This window comes from Anser anser (assembly GCF_964211835.1).
Source record: "Anser anser genome assembly, chromosome: 15".
NCBI lineage: Eukaryota > Metazoa > Chordata > Aves > Anseriformes > Anatidae > Anser > Anser anser.
Window position 1 is genome coordinate 6,447,637 of NC_139736.1, and position 16,078 is coordinate 6,463,714.

The 16,078-nt window shown below is 50.4% G+C and overlaps 1 protein-coding gene across 7 annotated transcripts in view; it reads left to right on the forward strand.

The window, feature by feature from the left end:
• The first annotated feature begins 14,303 nt into the window (after positions 1-14,303).
• PDGFA (platelet derived growth factor subunit A) overlaps positions 14,304-16,078 on the forward strand; it is a 61,163-nt gene continuing 59,388 nt past the window's right edge. For 2 of the 7 annotated variants that reach the window (XR_014572633.1, XM_083799609.1), the window contains exon 1: positions 14,306-16,027. Coding sequence is in view for 4 of the 7 variants with exons in the window: in XM_083799609.1 (XP_083655735.1) it covers positions 15,965-16,027 (63 nt within the window). In the remaining 3 variants the exon portion in view is untranslated. Of the gene's footprint in view, positions 16,028-16,078 lie in introns of all 7 variants that reach the window. The other 5 variants (XR_014572632.1, XM_083799610.1, XM_083799611.1 and 2 more) reach the window with 5 other exon arrangements.

Genomic DNA, 16,078 nt, shown 5'->3' on the forward strand with positions numbered 1-16,078 from the left:
AGAGATTTCCAAAGTCTTAGCAAATGAGTATCTGAGAACCGGCTTCTGATGTGGTTTATGTTCTTTTTGATAGATTTAGGTTATGGGAATGTTGGTTACAGAGGCAGTGAATGATTCATGCTGAAACCATCCGGGTGCCATCTGATACACGCCGTCCACCCGAAGGTAGAGGCGGCTGCTGCGCGTGTTGTATTAGTGCTGGCAGTTCCAGCTGCTCTGTGGTAAGTTCTAATTGCAGGAAAACTACTACAGCAGAGAAAAAGAAATGACTGCATTTTGCAAAAGAGAGGTAATGCTCACCAGGTCAGCATTCACGTAGCAAGCTGGGGGGGTTACAGCAATGCCTGCCTCAAAATCTCGGAAGTGCTCCGTGCAAGGAGCTAAACCAGTGCTGCAGAAGTGCAGGTCCCCCTGCAGCATCAGACAAGGGCAAAGCAGCGCGGGAGGGAGCTGGCTGCTCTGTGCTCACTGCCCACCTTGGAGCTCTCTGGCAAACCCTCTTCTCCCACCTGACTCCAGCTTTGTCTTGGTAGCACCTGCAGGATCAAGCCCTGAAGCAGATGGGGGAAAGAAGCAGCGGGAGGAATATCTTTCTCCTCTGTATTTTTTCCCTAGAGTCAAGCATTTCCATTTGAAACTTGTCAAAGCCAGCAAAAGGGCAGAGGGTGGTCTGTGAAAGATCTCACCGGGAAAATCTCGGAGGGGAGATGCTCTTCAGGAAAGGACTGCATCCCACCAGCCCTGCTGTGCTTCCTGCAGCCCACATCCACCTGCTGAGCCCTTCTGGCTGGTTGGGGCTAGTCCTTGTGCTGGAAAATCCCTCACTGGTAACTCTTAGCACCTCAACTGGAGAGCGGACACCAAGAAATGATGCCAGCACACTGCCTTGCACAGAGGTCTGCTTCCAGGTGAGGGCTCAGTGCTGGATGTTGGGTGAACAAAGCAGCAATGAGAGGATGCAGTGGCCGCTGTCAGCCACCTGCCTTGCAGCACATCTCGGCGCTGAGCCCTGTCACAGACAGGCAGCGAGGGAGGAACTGGGACAGTCCTCATCAAATCTCGCAGATTCCCTTTGGACTTTCATAACTTCTCCTAGACCTCTGTGAGAGCCGGGCTAGGCCACCAGCCAACAGCTCTGCAGTGTCACATACCATAGTTGCCATGTAATAAGCAGAAGACTCGAGGATCCTATTTTTGTTTGCAGGGTTGTGGTTTTTTTTTTTTTTTTTTCCAGGTTTCCCCCACTATTGCTCGAGTTTCAGTGATACATAGAACCAGAAGGAAAGATTCTGTCTTCTTTTATATCAAATTTATAGTTGAGTTATAGAGTTCCCTTGATCGTTTACTCTGAATTTATTAACGTTAAGATAAATTCAGAGTCAACAGGGATCGCCAGGCTGGGCAGGCATCAAAATGGCCTCAAAATGATGCATGAGGCTGCTTGTGCTGGAGCGGCAGCCTGCAGCCCACTGTGCCCTGAGGGTGACACAGCAACAATGGGACTCGGGGTGTCCCCATAACACCACACATCCAACCCAGTGAAGCCACCCCACTCCTGGGCTCTCTCCACCTCCCGTTTTGCATTGCTGTGCAGGCTGCATGCCCACGGGTAGCCCATGAACCCCACTTCACCTGCAGCCGCCTCACCACGCTTGCTGGGAGCACGAAACCTCTCCAAGGAGAGCAGAGGGCAGCTGCAGCAGGAGGGACATGGATCATCCCTGGTCCAGCACCAGCACGTGCTTTGTGCATTGCACAGGTTTGTGGCCTTGGGTGAGGCACAGCGCCCCAGATAAAGGCGCAGCAAGGCAGCCTTGCCGGGCTGGCAGAACAACAGCTAAAGCCTTGCGCCTACAACTCCTGCCTGAGATAGCACAACGCGCTTTCAGGATTTATTGCCTTTATCCCCATTTGTGGCCAGCCTGAATGTTTCAATTATCTTTTCATGTTTTGGCATTTCCCTAACAAGCAGTGTTATTTTGTTGCTTCTGTTTCAGCGGAGACAGACAGGGCCTTGTTTTCCAAACACTGCACGCGTACATTGAAAAGCAAGCGGGCGATGGCGAAGCATATTTGGTCTGCCTTGGTGGTTGGAAATGTTATTTACCGACCTCTGCCTCATCACCTTGCCCCAGAAGTCCAGCAAAAGCTCTGGTCTCAGCCCTTCAGCAATGAATCCTCTTTCCACTGTGATGGGCTCTCGATTTTGTTGCTGACCCTAGCAATTCATTGCCACAATTCATCCAGTCTGAGTTTCTTCGTAGTCTGCTCCCCAGCTTGACTTTCTTGAGGCAAATTCAGCCTTAGGGTAACTTAAAGAGAGGAGTTACATCAGCACTAACTTGAGCCCACGGTTTCTGCTTTTTTGGCTCTATTTAGTATCTCAAATTGCTTATTGGCATCGGGTGGTTGTTTTCAAGATCTCACATAGCTTCAAGTCTTCCTCTCCGATGCTACATACGCTGATAATGAGCCGCGTTCGCTAACCTCCCATCAGGATTCGTAATGTCATAAGAAAAACCTGGTAGAAAAAAAATGTTCATCACAATTTTTTCTGCAGCACAAAAGGTCATTCTGGCTGAATAGTTTGTCAGAAAATTTCCATTTAGTGTGAAAGTTTTCAGAGAAAAAATGTGAGTTTCTCCTCAGCGACAACCAAAATGTTTCATTTCCGATAGCTACCAACTGTCCCCTCTTCAGAAGCGCAAACGGGGATGCAAAGACAAAAAGGGTGTTTTCAAGAGTCCTCATGAAGAGCTCTGCACGTTTCTCCAGCAGCCCTCCTTGTGGTGCCGAGTTATCCATCACCCCCCGAACAGCCTGTGGAGTGGCACGGTGCTCGGCCCTGCGGCTCGCCCTGGCACCTCGTGCTGATTTCCACGGGGAATGGGTGGGGTGGTAACTGCAGGAGGATTTTCTGCATCTGGACCCTTCACAGCAACGTTCAGGGCTAGACTGCTGAAGGGAAGAAAAGTGGAAATAGAACCTGATGAGAACTCTCCTTATGCTGTTGCCAAACGCGTTCCTTCGGCATTAGCAGATTAACCTAAAAAGATTCTGGCCTCTTGTTTTCAATCTCATCCCACCCATCGCTACAGGCAACACTCTTGGCTGACCTGGGTGTGCACCTGAAGCAATGGGACTGCTGTGTGTCCTTAGCAGGGGACGCATCCCAAAAAAACAGCATCGCCTTTCCACCAGGCAGGGAGCGATGGTGACAGGGTGCTGTGATGGGAAGGGATGCACGGCTCTTGAAAACAGCGTTGCAATAACCTCTGGGAGCCAAAATGCTTCGTTTCAACAACAGAAAAACAATTGCACATGAAACCTCAGCTCCCAGGAGGGCATGATTAAAGGAATGGATTTTGGCCAAAGGGGGAAAATGGATCGACTCTGCACATTCACACCCAGCAGCACGGTCCCACGGGTGCTGTGCAGGTAAGGGGAGGGCCATCTGCTGAGCAGGGCTCGCCTGCGGCTGCTGCTAAACTCATTTTTAATGCAGCGTTTTCGATTATTTCCTATTCACTTGATACGCCACCAAAATAGATCCAGTTCTCCCCTGTTTTAGCCTCTGCTAAAACCCTCAGACCACATCTTCTCCTATAACAAAAAGTATGTGGAATTGGCTAAAAAAGAAACATTCCTGTTCTCACAACACTTGAAAAAAAAATAAAAAAATCTACTCCTTTCCTAAAGAAAAAAAATAGCACTTATAAGACTTTATAAAACTGCTTCTGTCCAGAAGGCTCCTGCGTCAGATCAGCTTTGTCCCTTTAACCATTACTGTGCCAAGCCTCACTGTAAATTATTAATCATCCAGAAATAGCTGCTGAAAATAGAGGCTAAAGGGAAGGCTTGATAACAGCAATGCGTATGGCATAATTTATTTTGATCTTCCTGAAAGTCTAGCCTAAAGCCTGCAGCCGAAAGTCTGATCTGTAAGAAGGCAGGGCAGGGCAAGGGAGGGAGAAAGCTGCAGGGACACAGCCAAAAACGGATCACAGACCGCGTGGTTAGGGGGGCAAATATGGGGTGGGTTCATCGGAGCCCATGAATAGCTTGGAAGGGGAGAATAAGAGGGGGAGAGAGAAATCAAGCAGCAAGCTGAACTTGTGAATGCTTTTGGCATGAAATCATGAGGGCAAATGCAAAGCTATCCACCCACGCACACACGCATGGAGCTGCCACTCCACGGGGACAATCCTATATATATATGTACATATAATGAGTCTCATATAAATAATGAGACAGCGAGGGGGGTTCACTGCCTCTTTACAGTGGAGTGGGAAAGCTCTGGGCCACGCTGCCCCCCCTTGTGAGCTCAGCACTAGGCGCAGCACTGGATAAATGCAGATGCTGAAAGAACAATATGGGATGAAAGCTGGATAAATGCAGACACTATAAGAGTGATCTGAGATGCAGGGTGGATAAATGCAGATGCTAAAGGAGTGATATGGGATGCAAGCTGGACAAAAGCATTTTTTAGCAGCAGTGAGGTGACTCTGGGCAGGCGCCCAGCCCCTCGGGAGCAGGGATGAGCCCTGAGGATGGGGACAGCTTGTGGGTGCTCCTTGCCCTGTGGTGGGGTGACACTGCTGATGCTGCAGAGTGGGGAAGAGCAGAGGTGTGCAGACCCTGTGTCCAAGTGGCAAACATTGGGAAAACTGCAGCCAGGCAGAGCTGCCGGCAGAGAGAAGGACATTCTGTTGTGAAGTGGTTTTTCTTCTTCTTGGATGTATTTTTTTTTTCCAAGTTGCATTTCTTTGTGAGGCTTTGTGGACAGTGTGGGCAGAGCCAAGTGGAAGGAATTTAAAGGGAGAAGCCAGTTCAGGGTCACAGCCTGATACGCGAACATAAACCAAACAACTGCTCATGGGACAAAGCAGATCCCCAGAGCCGACACGGGGCCATGGACGTGTGGGGTGGGATCGGTGCCAGGGGCAGCACGGGCTGCGTGCGGCCACCAGCCAGGGCCACCCGGGCAAGTGAGGAACGTCCGCAGCCAAAACAAGGAGGGAGGCTCGAGGTGGGCCTGCACGGGGAGCCGAGGGGGTACAGACTCAAGTAACAAGCCTGACTTGGCTGGTTTGGTCCTGGCCCTTCATCTGGGGAGGGAGTTTCTGGGCAGTTTTCCAGGTGGGGCGAGGGGAGCCCGGGAGAGAGCGGTTAAGTGAACATGGCCTGAGGAGGGACAACGTTCGAGTCAGGCACAAGCCAAGAAGCCTTGCAAGGAAAAACAGTCAAATTGTTTGCTCTGTTGCCTTCACATACAGCAAGGACTTCACCAGCAAGGAGTCTGATGCACTACTCAGCTATCATGGCTCTAGGGAAGGAAACCAGGAGGGCTGGGTTACTTTCCTCCTGCTCCATTAGTACTGGTTCATTGTCACCTCTCCTCTGGCACCTCCTTCTTTCTAATCCATGCACAGCCAGGTTAGAAAATAACCATCATAATGAAAGAAGACTATTGCAGCTTAGCCTAGTATGGCTTTGACTCCTGCATACACATCCAGACTTTTGTTCTCACACTGGTTTCATCCTAGGGATGCTCCAGACACAAATTTCTTACTTGCTGCTTATTCTGGGTACCGCCCCTTTGGCAAAGTGTCCCTCAAAGCCAAGGAGCCTTTCCCTAGGTGCACGTGGGATCAAAGGCAGACCTCTGGGACTGCGGCATTACAGGCCCCATGAGACTTGGCCACAAGGTTGTTCTCAAAATGGCTGGAAAGGCAACTTGGGAGGGAAGGAAACAGTTTTCGTGTGGAAGTGGGCCTAGTGTGCAGCACAGCCATCTGACCAGGCCTAGTGTGCAGCGTGGTGATCTGACCGTGCCTTGCCAGAGCCTCTGTGAGGAGATTTCGCCCTGGGGTGAGGTGATGGCCACACACCTCTGTAGGCCTCCCAGCCACAGCAGGTGGTGCTATATGGGGGAAGCTTTTCTGGCATGGCCACACATATGCTGGAAATTGAATTGCAATCCTGATGTTCACTGTGGATCAGAGCTGCATTTTGAAGCAGTGATGTAGAAGTTAAAGACTCCATAGCTGATTCTCAGTCTCTTGAGCCATCTGGCTCCCTATCACTATTTTATCTCTCTCAAACGCTGCGAATGCTGAGGCCCTGTTCTGGAGTAATGGTGTTTCAAATTAAATCGACAGCCAGTTTGGGTTACGCAACCACGAAGCGAAGAAACACCAGAGGCAACGCAGAAAGCCCCTCCCAGCAAAAGCTCCCGATGACATTTATGGGAGTAGGTGGCTGAGGGGCTGCAGGGGGAATTCCAGATGGATGGGGGAAAGTATCAGTGGTACCGCCAGCCCCTGATGGAGGGTGGGACCAGGGGCACCCGGCGAGCCGCTGGGGAAACTGTGGTTATGAGATCAGAGGGACGGCCTGGGGAAAGTCAGCGGGGACGTGTGGAAACCCAGTGGGCAGCTAGCAGCACGGTGCTGGGATGAGCATGAGATGGAAGGGTGTGGTAACGCAGACTCCAAAAGATGAAATGCTTGCTGAACGCCAGGAAAAGAAGCAGGTCTGTCCTGGCGACGTCAATGGAGTGCTGCAGGCCCAGGGTTAGTCATGCTCCGAAGTGCTAGGCTCAGTTGGGGCTGTGCTTGACCCTGCCTCTCCATCCCTCAGAAAGCCAGGGACGAACTAGACCACACAGCACACTGTGCACCTCCAGAGGGAAGTGATTAAGCCATGAATAACAGATCCGCCAGCTGTTGTGCTCCGAGTGTGCGCACATGCTGTCGAAGAATGGCAGAAAGCTAAAACTTAGGCCAAGAGTGCCTGAGACTAAAGGTGAGACCTCCATGAAGGACCATGGCAACAGCTACAAGACTAAAAGCATGAGCAGTGGAAACAGATACCAGGCTAGCATGGGTGTTTGAATTCTGACATCTTAATTTCAAACAAAGGAGGATAGGAAACTATTTTTTAAATCCTTCTCATTAAGTAATGCTCACAACTCCCAATTGGATGGGAGCTGAACATACACAACTTCTGGACACCCTTCCAGCACTTCTTTGCTTCCTTAGCAGCCAGGAGGAACAGCTGGCGTGGAAGCGGTGCCATCCCCTCCTGGATGCCCGGCACCGGGGCAGTATCCTGCTGCTGTGAGGCTGCTGTGGTGCAAGGGAGTGTTTGGGGCTGCCTGGCTGCTGCTCTCATCAGCTCTGGCATACACAGAAACCAAAGTGAGACAGAAGAACTGTGGCAAAAGAGGGAGAAGACAAAGAGGCTGAGGAGATCTGGAAACCACAAACGGGGAAGGAATAGGCAGGAACAAGGAGAAAATGCAGCGAGAGGAGGGAAGAAAAAAAAGTCATAGTGAAGGAACAAGAGTAATAAACTGTGCGATACAACCAGAAGCAGCAGAAGCAGTTCACCGTTTGTATGCACTGTGGCTGGGCTGTTGCCTGTGGTATTTTACTTCACAAACTCACCCAGCCATTATGCACCGAACGATCATTAATACAGCAGATGCAGCCAGACGTACGTAGGAGTGTGTTAATATAGGACCTGATGTAAAAAACACCTGCTATTTTGGCAGGGTGTCTCAGGAAAGATACATGTGGCTCATGTGATTCTGCAGTATTTACAAAGGTATCTACTGCTTTCTCATCACACCATGTGTAATTCCCATTTGCTTTTCCGGGAGCTTTGCACAGTGATGGTGTAACAGAGACACCTGACTGAAGTTAAATGTAGCTGGTTCCACTTACACTAGCAGAGAAGCTGACACCTTAAATGTTCCTTCTCCCCCAAATATTCCTTCCTCCCCCCCAGCTTAAATACCTAGGACATGGAGAAGAATTCTCTCTGCAACACCTAGGCTCTGAGGCCTTGATTACAATGGCTTAGGCTTTTACAAGCCTGAAGCAATTGTGCTGATGTCACGAAGTTACACAGGGAAGAGGCACTTTTTGGAGATGATCACAACACGGCCTGCCTTGTCCCAGTCCCAAATTCCACGCCGCTGAAATGAACATGTGTCATTGCTGAAGTCTTCGAAGTGCTGACATGCTCTCCTGGCATAAGATGCTCCTACAAACCCAAGGCCGGGATGGTACCTGGCAACCCAAGAGCACAACAGGGCTGCTTGCAGGAGCACTGCAGGGACGGAGGGCTCTGACTCACATGCAGACAGCAAACAGCTGCAGGGAGTTCAGATGTCACCACCCCACAGCTGTCTGCCCGGGCTCTGCGGGAGGCTGCCCACGGGCAGAGGCGGCCGGATGGGATGGATGCTTGTGCCTCAGCTGTCCCAGCCCAGGGCCCAGAGGGATGCACAGAAAGGGCAGGTGGAGCGAGGGCACCACGAGCTGGGGAGGCACCTCTGGCATGGGGGCAAAAACTGACAGAGGGAACACCATTAACTCTCCCAGCTAATTTCAGCTCATTTCTTAGGATCCTCAGCAAACGGGTTTCTGCTCTGCTTCCCTGTTACTCCATGGGATTTCTTTCCCAGGGTTCGCCCACTTCTGGTCTCTCCTTGCTGCACTGTCCTCGCTGGAGCTCCCACTCCCCACCTTCACGCAAGGTGCATGCACAGGAGAAAGCCTTCGGCACAGGTGGTCCTGCTGTGGGAGCAGCACGTCTAGGATGCCTGCAGAGGTGGGCAGCCAGAGCTACTGCCAGCCCTAGCAGTTATTCCAGACACAAAGCAGGGTTGCAGAGAAAGCTGCTTTTTTATCCCTTGTCTCTTTGCTTGCTTCTTGGCATTTTAAACCTTTTCTGCTCACCTTTCTCTTCTCAGATTTTCTTCTGGCCCAAAATAACTGCGGCGACACAACCTACCGCCTTGAATTTCGTTCTCAGCCTCACAGTCGCCACTTTATTTTGCCTTTTCCCAGTTTCATGAAAGAACGCAGTCGCATGAATAACAGGATTATTTATCATCCTCTCCCTCCCCTTCCAGGATGACTTGCTGTTTATGGAAAGCACTCGAGTGCAGGAGAGATCGTGCTACAGTTAAACAGACAATGCTTAAAGGGCCATTGCCTGTGCTCTGGTTTAACATCGCATTTCTTACTGATTTCTAAGAAAGAAGGAGTTCTGTATCTGGACAGATGGGTACCACATCACAGATCGATGCTGCAAGGTAAACTAATGCTACATGCAATAGGACAGAGAAGATGATTCTGCATTTCACTTTTTGCAAGAACCAAGAAATTCACTTTTGGTGTAAATGCAGGCACACATCCCCTTTGCAGGCCAGTACCAGATCACAGGCATGAACATGATCTTTGTGAACACAGAACAGTGGCTAGCAGGTCACAGACCAAGGTAAAACACCCACATGTGTCACAGCTGAGTGATGTGACCACTGCGTGACTGCAAGAGCTCCACTGGACCTGGAGTACAGCTGGATGATGGTGGTGGGTGGCTGAGAGATCGGGTGGGTTTGGAAATGGTTGCCCCCAGCTTCTCATCTGCAACGTGCAGGTTGTTTAGCTTCACCACGTCCCCTCTGCATTTCCAGCCACGTGCCTAGTGGTTATAGAGCTTTAGCAGCTTTTAGTAGGAAACTATGTAAGCACAAAGCACTGAGAGTAAGCAGCTGGAAAGCACTCAGTTCCCTGGGAAGTTCTGTTGAGGAAAGCGTGCCGTAGCATGGGTTGTTTGCTCTGGTCTGGTCACCACCACTAGTGGGTCTGTGGGTACCATTTGCCTCGAAGGATGGAGGTGTGCTGAGAGGATCAGCTTTTAGGGGGACTGTTAGCGTGGTCTCGGTAAAGCCCTGCGGAGTGATACTGCACCGGACTGGGGACTTCATGTGTGGTCCTTTGAACTATGCGCAGCCACTGAGACCATGGAAGGACCAGGATGCTGTATTTTTAGAAGATGAAGATGAAAGAAGAAAGAAAAAAAGAAAAGACAAATGTGCAGAACTCTGCAGCAGTTTCTTTAAAAAAAAAAGTCACGCTTTCTATTTGCTCCTTTCCTTCCCCTCTGTTAACTGGGTTTCTGTGACAAAAAGGGTCAGAAATTCAATTAGGAAATTTCACAGCCATTACAAACATCTGCAGTTCAAAATAAATTAGCGATTCCACTACAGCAGCCTTCCTATCTCCTTTTTCCTTTGGGCATGGCTGGATCCTGCAGCCTCTGGTGTGTGTAGGGCTGAAAATGCATGCATCATTCTCATGAGTTTTTATTGTAAGGGAGGGAATCTCACAGGACAAATGTGTAATGTTGTAGGAGCAACAAGGTTGCATGGATACAAGAACACAAACGGGGCGGCCTGCACTTTGAGAATACGAATTCTTCAGAAGAACAACTATCTCACTGTGTTTGGATGGTGTTTGGATGGAGCTTAATAAAATGGACTGCTCCAAGCTAGGCCTCCGCAGGCTTCCAAGCTACAAACAATGAAGAATAATATCACAATTTTATGGTACTTAGCATGGCTGAGTTACATCCTGGATGGTCTCCACAGAATCTCTGCGACTGGCTTTGATTTGAGTCAGAGGAGAAGGGTTTTACACCCACATTGCTGAGGATAAATGAGTACGTCACGCACAGGACCCTGGAGACCAAGCCCACAGCATGTTACTTTCATTTACAACGCGTATCAGCGCGGTATACCTTAAGCTGTACTGGTACTTCTACAGTTATTCAGCTGGATGAACTAAGCATTACTGACAAAACACAGCCCATTTTTAATAGCTTTATCCACTAGGCAGAAGATATCCCCGACTTGCAGCAATTCTGCTGTCCCATAGGGCTGGAGAGCAGGGAGCAACTTCATCTACCCACTAAAATAGCGGGCCGTGCTGGTATGCAAGTGCCCTAGTTTAATGCCTAAACATGGTATCTTGCTACCAGGCTGGCAGGGCTGCCCGTTTGTGCTCCAGCCCTGAAGGTGAACTGCGTGTCACTCAGCATGGCTCCTGCGGCAGGGAAGGTCAGGCAGCCCCTCGCTTTCGGCTGTGCTGCTCAACCTCCTCGGTAAGGAGAAGCTGGGCAGGGGGAAGAGCACGTTAAACAGAGCGCTACTAACCACCTCTGCTATTAAACTAAGGCATTTCTCCAGGGACTAACCCCTGCTGAAGTCAAAGGGGCAGTTCTGGGAAGTGTGTGGCAGCCCTAGAGGGACGCTGCCCCACACACAGGGCAGCAAACCCTCTCCAGAAATATTGTGGGTTCACGTGCCAAGGTGCATAGGTGGCACTGGCCATGGCCACCCTCTGTGTTCACTGGCAGGGACATGGTGACGCTGCTCTCAGCCCCTCCTGATCACTCTGCTTAGCTGAAACCCTGCAGCAGATTTGCATCTTATGACTATTTAAGAAAATTATCAACCATGAAAGTGTCTGGAAAGCTGCACCAAAAAAATGTTTCAGAGAAAACAAAGCCTGGCCAGAGGGACGGAGCCAGTGCAAGGATCCAGAAGGAAGAGCTGGAAAAGGAGGAAACAATATTTGTAGGTGTACCAGCTGGAATACTAACCGTCTTGCTTGTTCCCCTTGCAGCTTTCCTTGTTGCTGTTCATAGGCCAAGTTTCAGGAAAGAGGCTGGTTTGTCATTTCTGCATTTGCAACCCATTGCCTGTACTTCACTTGCACCTGGGTCAGCTTAGTGCCTGTTTCCAAAGGCAGGTAACAACTGAACAGAGGGGAGAAAACCTCCTGCACCATTGGCATGTGCCCCTCTGAAAATACAGGCCAAGAAATGGTCAAAACTTGAAAGAAACTACCCAAAGTGGGCGAGCTTCTGGATTTTATGGTATGAACTTCTATCCTTAGAATTATGTTGTGTGACAGTGATGCTGAGCAGTGTGGGTCTGAATCCCTGAGAGCATTCCTTACGGTCCCTTTCCAGAGCCAGGATGCTCTTGGCTCTGGGTCCATCTTCAGCTGCCATGGCAGGACACATCCTGCAGAGCATGCTGAGCCCCAAACAGCCCCTACAATAAAATCAGGTCATCCCTCAGAAAAAAACAACCCTTACCCAACCTCACTCTCATTCATTTCAATGTGATTATCAGCGAGGCAAAATCCCCACTGAAATCAACCCTGGGAAAGAATTAGATGGCTTTCCCAAGACTGCTTCAACAGGGAGGTGATTGCAAAGATGCTGTTCCTCTGGCAAGCAAGTGCCAACATTTCAGCCCAACCTTTGAAACAGCGGCACCCGCCTCGCTGCTGCGGCTCTGTGCCCTGGCTGCCCGTGCTCTCGCGTGCATCGCGGCCCCGGCACGCTCCTCTGAAACATGAGTTGGTCCTGCCACGTGGCCTGAGCTAGCCGTGTTTCTAACAACTGAGCCTGCATGGATTGAAATGAGCTTCGTGACTGGTGTTGGAAGCCTGATTTGGGGCAGCCCGGCTTTATGCATCGCCACTTGCAGAAAACACAGGGGCCACTGAAGTAGTTTCATTTTGTGTCAAGGAGCGCCTGCATCCCTTCCCCCAAGCCAAGTGCTGTGCAAACCCTGGAAATCCTCCCTCTCAACACTCTGTCATAGCATAATTCTATTATAATTCCTGACATTTGAGGGGCTTCTAGCAGTACGTGCTTCAAATTAGACAAGCAATATCTTGCTTGCTGCTTTCAGATAAATAAAAAAGTGCAAAACCTGATTTTCTGATGCTCTGTTCTTTGTGCTGATTTTCATTTCAGCCTATAAATACCACCCTGTCACTCTCCCCACATGTGTGGTTATAGGCATTACATAAAAGAGGAAATTTCATGTTAGGTGCACACATGTTTAATAGACTTGTAGACTGTAGGAAGGCGCCATGCAGTAGAGAGATGTCTGTATGGTGCTTTTCACATAGCTTTGCACGCTTGTGAGGACTCTTCTGACTTGCTTGGCATGAATGCAGTTTTATATCCAACAAAAGGCAAGGAGAAGATGTGTTTCATAACCAGACAGACAACCCAAGTACAAAGTCGTGTGCAGATTCCGTGTGAATTTTATTTGTGTTCCCCGGTCTTTGGTCTCTTCAGGGATCTTACATATTTTGCGTTATTATCAAATATTTGCAATGATCCATATAAACAGCCTAATGTTAAAAGCTACTCCAAGTGTAACTCGACCCAGAGGAGAGATGCTTATCTGAGCTCCACAATGACAGATTTAAAAAAGATGCTGATGCAGTGTGTTTCTCATAAAATGAGGGGAATGCAAGAAAAATCAAAACTGCATAGATTTTTTTAACATCAGATAAAGTAGGAGCTATCTCTACATTGGCATTAACAGAGGGTTGCCACTTGGAAAAGCTACAAATACCCAGCACTTGTGATCCCAGGCACACCAGCCAGCAAAAGGAGGAAGGAAAGAAGAAAATGCTTAGTGAGACCAGTACTGTCAGAATCTATTTCACTGTTTGGTAATTATTATTTTTATTACTATGACAACACAGACCATAAGAGTTGTTCTTTTAACCCAAGCTAATGATAAGTGCAGATGAGACTTTTTTTTAGCTAAAGTCATCACCTTTTGCTTCTGTGATATACGAAAGTGCCATCAAGTAAGAAAATGATGGCAACAACCAGAGTGACCTGCCCCTTCTCTGCTTCCAGCTGCCCGGATGGGTCTGCTGCAGTGTGGCACTGGGATCATTTCTTGTTATTTATCAGGAGGCAGTTGAGAATGGCTGCACACTGGCTCAGCATTTTCCTTTAAAAAAAAAAAAACCTTTTTAAAGTGCTTCCAAATCTTTTACATCTCTTTTCCTTTTCTCTCTTTTCAACCCCCACCTTTTTCTTCCCCCCCTTGTGGTCCTGGAGACCACCCTGTAAGTCTACATGACATCATGAGAGAGAATTAAACGTACTTGAAAGGCCACTTCTGTTTTGGTGGGAACTTCTATGCAATTGCAAAGTGCCCATTAAAGCACAGGTTGTTTCCTAGAAGCATGTCCAAGCCAGTAGCGTGCAAACCCCTTCAGGGCTTCTAGAAAGCATTCGCTTTTGAAATGCTGAAGGAAATTCAGAGATGAAAGGATAAGTCTCCCTGGCTGTGCATTTACAGTCTATTGTCTTCCATGAAGGATAGTATCACTCCTCAGTTGTGTTATTGCAGTTAATCCACTTAAATGCTATTGGATTTTCAGATGAGCTGAATTCTTTGCATCTGCTATTAAGATGCTTTGTTTAGATGAGAAAGGGCTGGTATTTAAATCACAATGAGTTCAGGGAGATGTCAGGGTGCAGCAGGCACCTTGTGCCAATCCGCGCCGGGGAAAAGGGGGCATTTGCTCGCCGGGGCGGCGGGGAGGGAGGGAGGGAAGGATGCGGGAGGAGCCCCACCTGCCACTGCCCGGCTCCGGCCGCCGTGCCCCCGGAGGGCTGCAGGGGGGGCCTCCGGGACCGGCTGCGGCGGAGCCCCGGGGCGCAGCGGCTCCGCGGCCGCGGAGGGGAGCCCCGCACCCGCGCATGCCGCAGCCGGGTGCCGCAGGGCGGAGGGCTCCCGCTGCTTTTATTAGTATTATTTTTTTTTTATTTTTTATTTTTGGGAGGAGGGGGGCTTTTTCCTTTGCGACGAAGGCTGCGCTGCAATAGCTGCGTAAAAAATAATAATAATAATAAAAAAAAAAACACAACCCGCAGCCGCGCTGCCCCTCCCCTTCTGCAAAAGGCGAGCTCTCCCCCCACCGCCAAAAAACAGCAGTTAACGATGGAAAAAAAAAAAACACACTCTCAACCCCTCCGTGATCATGGCGATCTCTTCCGCCTTATATAAAAGGCAGGGGCACAAGGTGGATCCCGTAAGGTTGCAGGGCGGCTGTTGCGCAGCAGCTCCCAGCCCTCCCCAGCTCCCCCCGCCCCAGTGCCGCAGAGGGCCGGGGCGGCGGACAGGCTGCCCCGCTCCCCTCCTCGGCCCCCCAGCCCCTCGCTGGCTCCTCTTTTTTTTTTTTTTTCTCCTTTTTTTTTTCCTCTTTTTTTTTTTTCCTTCCCATTTTTTTTTTTCCCCGTATGTGGGCAGAGCCCCTCTCGCTGTGCGCGCAGGGGCTGCAGCTGGCGGCACCCCCACTACTTGTTGTTTGTGGGTTTGGTGCCGGGAGTACCGGGAGGAGGGACGGGGGAGGCGCATGGCAGGGAGGGAGCCCTATATGCTGCTCCTCCGCTCAGCCACGCTCCAGACAGGCCACCGCTTCGCAGCGAGCCCGGGAATCCTCCCTCCGCCAGGAGTTGCAGTTCGTCTCCGATCCCCTTGGGATTTAAACCTTCTTGCATATATATAATTTTTTTTTCCTTCCTTCCTTCCTCCTCCTCCTCTCTTTTTCTCCCGTACAAAGTGGGGAAGGAGCTGCACCGAGGCAGCCCGCGAGATCTTGCAATATTGCTCCGATTTATCACTGCAATTATTCATAATTAATTACCATTTTTAACCTCCCCCCAAGCCGGGGAGGGAAGCGGGACCATTCTCGGCCAGAGAACCGTTTCCATCCGTACCAATAAAGATTTTTTTTTTCCCTTTTTGCTAAAGGGGGAGAGGGTGGAGGGCAGCCCGGCAGGGGAAAGGGGGGGCAAGAAGCCGGCAAATCGAGCAGCCCATCAGTCCCGGCGCTGAGCCGGAGGCCGGGGAGGCGGGCCCCAGCGCCGCCCGCCGCCAGGGGGGCGAGCCGCCCCAGCCAGGTGATGGGCGTTTCGGCTGCGCTCCGGATCGACTCCTTGGGTTTCACTTTGGTCTGATCTAAGCAAATATGCAGAAGTACCGGCTGGTCTAGTCCTAAGAGCCAAGAGGAGCGAGCGAGAGCAGCAGCAAGGAGAGCGCGGCCACGCTCCCGTAGCGAGGGGAACCTACAAACAGCGGCAGCGCCGTAATTAAAACCCCCGCCGCCCCGAGGCAAGCCCCGACCCCAAGCCTGGATGCGGAGGACCCCCGAGCCACCCCGCTGCCTTTCCCCTGAGGGATGGTACTGAATTTCTGCGCGGCAGGAGCCGGCCTGCAGCTCCTCTCCATCAGCGTTGCCTTCCCTCCGTGTCTAAAGTGCACCAGACCGCGATGAGGACCTGGGCTTGCGTTTTGCTGATAGGTTTTGGCTACCTGTCCTTCACCTTCTGCGAGGTGGGTGAGAGCGGCGCGCTGCGTGCTCGGGGCTCCCCCGGGGACACCGCA